This window comes from Atractosteus spatula, chromosome 15 (assembly GCF_055471065.1).
Source record: "Atractosteus spatula isolate fAtrSpa1 chromosome 15, fAtrSpa1.hap1, whole genome shotgun sequence".
In the NCBI taxonomy this organism is placed as follows: domain Eukaryota; kingdom Metazoa; phylum Chordata; class Actinopteri; order Semionotiformes; family Lepisosteidae; genus Atractosteus; species Atractosteus spatula.
This window is the reverse complement of record NC_142720.1, coordinates 8,047,127-8,057,162: the sequence shown is the minus strand read 5'-3', so window position 1 is coordinate 8,057,162 and position 10,036 is coordinate 8,047,127. Positions and strand designations below refer to the sequence as shown.

The window sequence follows — 10,036 nt, the reverse complement described above, 5'->3', positions numbered from 1 at the left end:
GATTTCCCCTCTTGTGTGACACTAAAACATGGAATCAAAAGTCAGATCCAGGTGTTTACCCTGACCAAAGAGTTGTGCACTCACGTTGTACATTTAGGACAAGTTTTTTTTTAACAAAATCTTAGCGAATGAAGTTCCAAAAAGCTGAAAGAAAACAGCTCAGTGATGATTAAAGAGTAAAAATCTCGACAAAACGAGCATTACAAAATGCCAGAAATATAATATTAGCAAAAAAACAGAAAAATGCATGGTTTACAATATGCTGGGCAAATGCATTTTCTCTTGTTTTAAAGATCAACACAAAAGGGCAGACACATGCATCACAAATGATTCAAGACTACGCGAGTAAGCGCTGTTGGCAGAGTCCTTACCTTTCTAAGAGATCTATCTCAAGGCAACTGTGCTTTGCCTCCGTCCTCTGCTTCCTTTTATATCCCCGTACAGGGTTAACCTGATATCTTTGTTCTAAACACTGACAGTGTGAAAGAAAAAAAAACGGGTCAGAAAACGGCTAGTGTTACTTGTTGTGACGCAATAACAAGAGAGGGGATATTTTTAGTAACGCGGACTCTAAAAATAACTCCACTCAGACTGCCCCAGAGGGGGGCAACCACACGGCCAGAGTTGCCAATAAAAGTTGGGTCTGGGCATTTAAGAACGGTGGTACCGCAAAACGACTCGATAGCTGTGATTTACCCATTCACTTTTTTTTTAATTGCTGACGGTTTATCTGAGTAATGTGTCGTATCGCCTTTCTGATCGGTTCTGTTTTACCGTGTCCCTTTGTTATCTTTTTTTTATTATAAGACTGAAGCACGAACTACAGTACAAGGCGACAAATAAGAATTGACCACAGAATGATCAATCATAGTAGACCATGTAGAGACAAGCGTCCAAACAGGAGTTGAGACAAGTGATCGCCTCATCACGAAAATAAAAGGCTGTTTATTTTTGCAGAGTGGAGATCAACAAAGTTCACGCACGTACTATCCAGAACGGGTCGTGAGCAGGCACACGGGACACAATAATACTCATTGCCGAGTATGGAGTCCATTCACTGCCTCCTTAAAATGTTGTCTATTCTCTGTTTCTGCTATCACAACCGAGATTATGTTGCAAGGTTGGCCTACCCAACATATGGAAGCTTTCGTTCATTTTAAGTGATTGGTTTCAGTAAGGATGGTTCATGTATTATTTGTATTTCACTTTCATTAACACGCCGCTCTTCCAGCCATTACTGGAAAGGCGCTGATTTCTGGCAAGTTTCAAAATAACCTACAGTCTGGGAAACACGGGAGACAAAATTGGACAACAGCCTGGACAGGACGCCCCTCTAAGCAGAATCACTGGAGAAAAACCCCTGGAGAATATGCAAACTCCTGACAGAATGACACCCTTCCCCAGTCCAGAACCGAACCCCAGACTCTGGAGCTGTGCCACGTCTTCCGGTCGCTTTCTTCACAAGTCGGTTCATTCGCTTACACCGAATAAAGGTCAATCAGACATGCAGACTTCTCCAGAGGTACCGCACGGTGCTCTCTGTAGTGTAATCTGATTGAGGAGGGGCAGGTTTGTACCCCGTGTATAGAGAAAACCAGTCCAGCTCAGCAGGTGAGTCGAGTCCCTTGCAGTGCGTCGTAAAAAGCAGAAGAGACTTCTAAAAGTAAGATAAGAAATCAAAGCAACTTGCACAAGGCAACTGAGTAATACATTTAACTTCACACGGACGTTAAATGATAAAAATGTTTTAGTGATAAAAACATTCCTAGTAGTATGCTGAATGATGCTTGCGTCAAAATAGCGCTCTACCCAGCCTGTCTGGGAAGTCTCCCTTCACACTTTATGAAGATTAGCAGTAATTAGTAGTAATAGTTAACATAATAATAATAATAATAATAATAATAATAATAATAATAATAATAATAATAAACACAAAATACAGAAATGCTAATTACAAATGAATGGCAGAATCTTTACTCTAGTGGTAATGTGTAATATGTGACCAAAAACATACACTGTACATGTTTAAATGTGCATATTACTTTCTTGGAAGAAACATAAGCTCATTTGTGTTTAACTTTGCGTTCACTTATTTGCAACCAGATCTTTAGTTTTGTTGGGGAGCGAGCTGTTAACACACACAGATGAATTGAGTATCTAGTGAGTTATTTGAGCGGCGTTTGATAGCTTGTTATCCTCTGGATATCTAAGCAAAAACCCTGCAGATTCACATAATAGAGCATGCACATGCACTTAATACTAAAACAACAATAAAACTAATGCATTCTTAGTATTATGATTAAAAAATAATGCTTTATTCCTACTGATTACTTTCTACACATAGCAGTCCATCTCCCCTAATCAGTTATAATCTATGAGTCTGTTATAGAAGAGGTGTCTCAGAATCAAGTTTGCCCTGTAGCTTGGTGTCAGTGAACCTTAAGGTGCAGGTGTTGTGCTCTGTGCTGAAAGACATCGGACAGCAGGCACATTACCAAGAAATAATGACTGGATGGTTCAGAGGATGTCTAGACTTCACTATTTCTTTACTAGGGCATTGCAGAAGACGGTGAGCCCATAGAGACTTTCATTTGCATTATCTCTGTATGGATTTTAATATTTTATGATCATGAATAATTTGATAAACCATGCTTGCTTATCCTGTACTGTTGTGTGAGTTATTAGTTTGTGAAATTATCATTTTATCAGTTTTGTCAATGTTATTACTCTGTTATTGCTACTGTATGGTAAAAAGACGTCAAATTTGCAATTAGAATGTTTTTGAAGAAGTCATAATATTTACTGGTAGCCATATTATTGATCACAATATCTCAGTTAACATGGCAACACTTTAAAGCAGCAGAAAGTTTATAGGCATGCCAGGTGATAATAATATCAATGGTTAATTTTTCAATTCAAAGAGTATAAATGTCATGCAAATTTTATGCCAGGAAGGAATGGAGGAAAAATGAACATGATACTTTTGAATGAATTCAGACAGACTGAGAAGTAATCAATTTTTTTTGTTTATAAAGTGTTAAAAGCTTTAAAAAATAGTAGTAAATAATTTCCAACTTCCTTAAATCTTCAATGGAACTGCCCATCTGTCCACAGGACGTCACGCATGAACAGAGGTTAACTTTCTGCACCCCTTAAAAACAACATTCAATTTCTTAACACTAATTGCTTTGCAGTAACCAATATGTATCATTATATGAAATGCATTAGCTAAAACATGCCTGCCTTTTGGCTTTCAAGACCAGGAATTGCTTTTTAAACCAAAAGGGAAATGAAAAAGCCATTTTCCAGCAAATCTCTTCAGTATTAACACTTGAAATGACCACTCTCTTTGGGGCTTGACTGGCCAACAGCGGACTGACTTCCTCTGTGCTGTATTGTATATGTGTTTGAAATGGGACAACGTGTCTCTTTGGCCAGTCTATGTGACCTCCCGTCTGCAGCTTGCACTTAACACTGGAGATAACATTCACTTTATAGCACAACTCTGGCTCTTAGCATGGTGATAGACATGAACAAACTGTTCCTCTGAAATGGTCTGCCATTTTCTAACGGCGCATTTATGCCTACTGCTTGTGCCCTGTGTGAAATCTGTCTGGCCAGACAGAGTGGCTGTCTCCAGCCTGCTCCGAGACGAATATCTCTGATAATACAGCCCCCTGTCTACTGAAGAGGAAAACTGAGAAATTAAAGGGAAAACAAGGCTAGTAATCAACAAGACTGGCAGGTAAGGGGTTGAAACGATTCAATGTCTTTGGTAGGCGCTTTGATCAAACGTCCACTCCTGTACAGTTGCTGCAGGTGATTGCTTATATTACAGCTTTTTCAAGTTTTTATGGTCAATTTGGTATTCAGATTTTTTTCACACTTTAATGGTGTTCCCCAAGAGGGCAGTAGCTAAGTATATTTTTGCCACTTATTTCAATCAGCATTGCTTTGCAATTATTCAACACCAGTATTATTAGGTTAAAGTAAAACACCGAAGTGGACATCACTTGGAAACCTGATACTGCACGCAGTCAGGGGCCAGGGAGTCATGATGACATACTACTTAACCTTTGCCTTCACAATGGCAGCTATACTGCAGACGCTGGTCAAAATCCTAAAGACAACTTATTGGTTATACTGGTTCAGTTGAAGGTAACTTCACAACATAATGGTCCTTTCCAACAAAACTCTGAATGAAGCCGATCAGGATTCAGACCACATTTGGATTTGGATCAAATCAGTCAGCCTCTTGCGCATTTATTTTATCGGCAAAAAAAACAAACATTTCAGCTGTTTATATTTTGTATACTTGTATAATTAGGCACGGTAAAACTGGCTTACCATTACCAGATAAATCATATATTTATGAAAAACTAAAAGCACACAACAAACGCAAAGCCTTAGAGAGGCTAGCTATTCATTTTCCCTTGGTCTTTTGTGTTTATCTACTCTTTGAGAACCTCTTTAATTTTTCCCATTTATAAGCTATTGCAGTATCAATATAAAATAGTTGATCTGGTTCCAACACTCAAGCAGCTGCTTCCTGTTTCTGCTTAATTCACATAACCTTCATAACTGTATATACAGTACCATCCAATAAGAATACAATCAACAGCCACACATTGATGAGAAACACTGTGTACTGTACATCGCAAAAAGAGTTTCGAATGGCAAAATCTGTAAAGCAATGATGGATCAAGGATAAATTCACCAATAGGCATTTGTTCTTGTAGGTGAAATAAAACTGTAAAATTCAGGCATGTGCAGACTGAGGTAAATCTGAGACAGAATCTTATATACAGTACTTGATACCTGTTGATATCTGTGATGTGAATGGTTTGAGTTGTAAATAATAAGTTCCTTATTATTATCCACGGAATAAGTTCCTGTCCGTCAGCACAGTACTGTTCAGAAACTCTGTTATTAAGGGTTTAACTTTAATTATTATGTCAGTGCAGTATTAATCTAGACTCTCAAACCAATAGCTCAAACGTCTCATGAAATTCCACACATTATGTTAATACGTTCCATACCACCAATTTAGGAAAACAATTTTTTAGTATTTCTGCTGAATATTACCGTCTGAACAAAACAAGATATAGGACAGTAGTGTATGTTTACTCTGCATTCATTACATTACCACAACCCAAAGAGCCCTACTGTCATGACAAGTTGATTAACTGTATTATGAAAATAAGCACACACTTTGTTTTCCATTGAGATTTCCAGAATAATGACATACTTGTGAAGATGAGCTTTAGAACATTTTAATTCAGTTTGCATTTTTACCTTGAAGGATAATCTTAAATTATGGTCTATCCTGTGAAAAATGACCCCCTGACACACCCCAGCAAAAAAAAAACAATTAAAAAAAATCTAAAAAACAGATAAACAAAATGAATATCCGATATAATTCCAAAATTAAACATACAGTAAAAGCGATAATGATATTCCTTTTAGTAATCTCAAAGAGTTTTAGTGTATTATTTTTTTCATGTAAAATCCAATGTAAGAACTGAACCCATAAAGTCTTAAAAGAAATTGCCCCCGACTAATGCTGAACTATTATTTCCTCTTTGGAAAGAGATTTTAAAGATGTGATAAATTAACATTAGGTCCCTTTTAAATATTGGGACGTGAACTGTTTGACTCCAGTAACTGTAAAGCTGTAAAAACTAAACCAACTTTTTTTTAATTCTGTGGCAGTAGGTACTTAACATATTTTATTTCACTGTTAATGTGAAAAGCTGTTCTGAAACACCTCATGCAATTTCTCACTCCTTCACCCACCTGATCTGGTGTGCAGTGGGGCTACAGAATGGTTTCTGTGTCACCTAGGTGAAGGATACTCTTCAGAGGTGGATGATGTTGCTCCCACTGAATATGGAAACTGATTTGGAATCCCCTGGGTTGAAAAGCACTGTATAAATTAAATGAATTATTCATAAAATTCCACTGGTAAGCCCTACAGTAAAGCACACGTGTGCACAGTGGTCATAAGGCTGCCTTCAACCATTTATTTGGAACATTCTTATTCGATATTTGATACAGTTTGACAAAAAGTTCAATCTTCTTTTTTTCATTTGCACACCTTTAAAAAAATTATAAACTACATACTTTCACTCCACACTTTGGGATATACAATGCAGGTGAAATACACATATCCTTGTTTAGTGATCTAAAAAAAATACAGTGAACACTTGCTAGGGATTATTCGAACTACATAAAGCTAATTTTCTGGTGAGAAAAGAACTTGCATTTACTTAACACCCAATTACTAACAGCCGTTGAATGTGCAATTTAGTAACTGGATGTTAACCCGGTTTACATAATTATGACTGTATATTAAAAATTAAAGGATCTGTAAAGGATGCCAGTCTCCAGGGAAGCAGACCATGAATTAGAAATTGAACACTCATGTGATTGCTAGCAGAAGTGTTATGATATTCCATACATGCCAGAACTTGCAAAGAAATAGTTTTTACCCCCCACATCGCCAAAACACCATTAATTACAACATCTGTTAAAATCAGTCAATAATACAATTTGATGGAAACTCTCATATTTTTACATTTTATCACTTTTTCTCTACATCGATGCAGGGAATATCTGTTTTTCTCCTCATTTTCTGTATTTGTCCCCACAAGATAATCAGTCCAATACTCTTTCCTTTAAACTCATGGGTTGAACATTTTATTTATGACAATCCAGCTGATTTTAACTTCAGATGAATGTGTTCTAGTCAGCTGAACATAACAGTCGTTGTCTGAGGGCTATTATATATACCTTTACCTATTAAACCATCATTAGAATTGTAGCATTTCTTTGTTTTCTGATGCATGCATCGCTTCAGGAAAACACACAGTAGGTTGTTATAACCACCATTCTCTCAGGTGTTTAATTTGTGTAATCCAAAATGAGTGACTAGCGTTTTAGATGATTTAACGTACTAAGCAACATGGAAAAAAAACACACACTTTGGACAACAGTAGGGTCACTGCAGTCTTAACATAATATCTTATTGTTGATTAATAAGGTGCTACAGTAGGTACACTGCTATAGTAGGTGGTTAAATTCAACTGCGTCGAGAAATCCAGCACTTCTTTGACAAAAACATCTGGAAAAACAAACCCAAAGAAATACCAGTTCAATGAGGGCTGCACCTCAATACAGTACAATACAGTACTGTGCCAGCTCCCTCAGTGCCTTTGTTAAAAATAAAGTCTTCTGTGGTGGATTTCACATTAAAACATTTGGTATTAAAATTTACAAAAGAGGATTGCTAGACATACAGCTTATTAAGCCTCACAAAAGGTATTAAAAGAAGATAACACTTCAAGGTTACAAGGTACTTTGTTTGCATATAAAAATACTCTAGGTACAGTACACCCAAGGCAGATCTGTATACTCGGTGAACACATGGTAGCATGCATCGCTGTGATGTGGGTCACACACCTGCATGCGCAGGGTGCTTCTTTGCTGTTCCTCTTCAGCGTCATACAGCGGATGTGATGAGCTACTGTGGGAAAAAATGTGACTCAAGAACATCTGGGGCATTGGAAAGGAAGGCGAAAGGACAGCAGTAATTTCCTTCAGCAGTGGCTGCAGTGCTCAGTGCAGAACAGAAAAAAAAAACACTGATGTAAATGTGCAGATTTCATGCAAGTTGAGGTGATATTTTGCACCCAAGACACATTCCCCAATGCTGGCATAAATATGCTATATGGTTAATAGAAAAGGAAGACCACCCAGCACTGGAAAGATTTTGCCTCAAGCATGTACAAAAACAATCCAATAAGAAGGTATGTGCAGTTTTCCAGTCTAAAGAAGTAACTATCTGTGTCTACAAAATGAAATTAATCAACTGCATGTACTGGTTATTGGGAGGGGGCGCTGATCCTTCAATCTCAGAACCCTGCGGTTTGTGAGAATATGCTGATGCTGGTGAGAAAAGGGAGGAAACGAGAAGTGTTGCCTTTTTCTCTCGATAGAATGTTAAAAACCTTCCTTAAAGTAAATACTGAATTAGATATATGCTTTTCAACCTATTTGTTTCAGTAGTCATTTTCACCTCATACTTCTTTTTATTCAACCATACAAATTTTAGAGCCCTTAATAAACAAAACAATGGTTTTAAAATTGAGATTTGTAGGCGAGAGGAGACACAATGTATACTGTAGATGCATAACGCACAGTGTCTATAGATCAAAGGGATGCTAAAATACAAACAGAATGGGCACTTTTTCTGCAGTTTGAGAACATTGGAACAGTCCAAGTGAAATCCAGATGGATCCATGTAGAAAATCTGTACTGCATTTTTGTAAGTTTCCGTAACTGAAGAGCAATTAGCATTTTTTCCCGTGAACACACCCTGGCTCTACAATTTACAGATAATCAAAAGTCCTGCTTGGGTTTTGTGCGGCCAGCAAGACCACGAGGTCTAGATGAGTGGACTCAGCCATGAGAGGATAAAATCGGTCGGCTGATGTTGCTGTTAGTTGTCATAGCTGTCAGCTCCCACCTGCAGAAGAGAGGGAGAACAAAACATGAGCACCTAAACTGTCTACCACAACTACAGGAGCGCCATGTGTCAGATCATCTCAGTTCAGCTGAACAGTGCTAAAGTCAAAGGAGTGCTCTAGATCCCACTTAAGCATTTTGACCACGCCAGAGTCTACAAAGACAGATTCTATTTACATATAACTGGATTGTCCATCATTTCTGACGTGTTTTCTTGTCAACCTGCAGTTTAGAATGTCATAACCCACATCTACTGCCTTTATTTAATAACATGTAATCTTTTAAGAATGAAGGTCCGAAGGTCTGTCAAACTGTAGACAAACTCCTGGCTCAACTTTCTGGGAAAACGTTTTTGGTGGAAAGACAGAACAACGAATCACAGTTAATGCACTTTGGTTTTCCAGAGGCATTTTTAATTAACAGTACAAAGAAAAGTCATGTTACATTAGAACTATACAATGCACTACTATGACCTCATTTAGAATATTGTGTAAAACTTGGTGCCAAGATGCAAAAAAGATAATACAGCTCTGAAATTAGTCCAGAAAATTTGAATACCTTTACATTGACAGGCTAAAAGAAATGGACCTTTTTAGTCTTGAAGAAAGAAAGATACAAGTAGGGTGGTATGGTGACACAGTGCTTTACTGGGGTCCTGGGCTCTGAAGTGCTATTTGCGTGGAGTTTTTAAGTTCTCCCTATGTTCATGTGGGTTACCTCCCACAGTGTTAAGACATACTGGAAAACCTGGCTTCTGGAAAACCTGGCCCTGGTGTGGGTGTGCCCTGCTATGGACTGGTGTGTCATCCAGGGTATATCCACCTTGCACCCATTGCTTGTGGGGATAAGCTTTGGCTTGCCCACGACTCTGAATTAGATGAAGCTAACAGAACAGGGACAGATGGATGATTCAACATGGTATTTAAAAATGCCTCAAAGGCATTGATAAAGTCAATCCAGTGGACTTCCTCAGAGTGAAACACGAACCAGAGAACACAAGTGGAAACTACATGGAAGTGCATTAAAAACTGAGAACAGGAGGCACTTCTTTATGCAATGAGTGGTGGAAGTCTGGAGCCAGCTACCCAGCCATGTTGCTGAAGTTGATATCCCGGCATGCTGGATTGCTGGCTCAGCTACTGAAAAACCATGTGAGCTCCAGACAAGCATAACAGCACTTACTTGTAACCTCATGTTCTTAAGCATCTTAGCTTAGTTTTGCACATAGAGAACCTTAATAAAACTCACACGTGGCAAATACCATAGTACCACAGGAGGGAGAAGATGATGTAGAAGAAAACAAAGAACAGAATGAGAGGCCAGACAAGATGAAATAAAAAAGACTTTCTTCGAGACATTTTGTACTTCTAATAATTAAAGAAGACTCGTTATCATGATCATCAATACAAAATGTTTTGGGTGTGTGCACGTGCAGAACAAATATCTACAGTAAATATCTATGAACAAGTCTGGGGTTACGTTTTCCCCCAACAACAAAAAGCACCTTTAG

General features: G+C 38.0%; 1 protein-coding gene across 4 annotated transcripts in view; it reads right to left on the bottom strand.

Annotated features, from left to right (window-relative positions):
* Positions 1–6,012: 6,012 nt before the first annotated feature.
* The window catches only part of klhdc3 (kelch domain containing 3), a 38,321-nt gene continuing 34,297 nt past the window's right edge, over positions 6,013–10,036 (bottom strand). For all 4 annotated transcript variants that reach the window (XM_088933631.1, XM_088933633.1, XM_088933632.1 and 1 more), the window contains one exon: positions 6,013–8,527. In XM_088933631.1, coding sequence (XP_088789757.1) covers positions 8,461–8,527 — 67 coding nt within the window. In that variant the 3' untranslated portion in view covers positions 6,013–8,460. The remainder of the gene's footprint in view (positions 8,528–10,036) is intronic.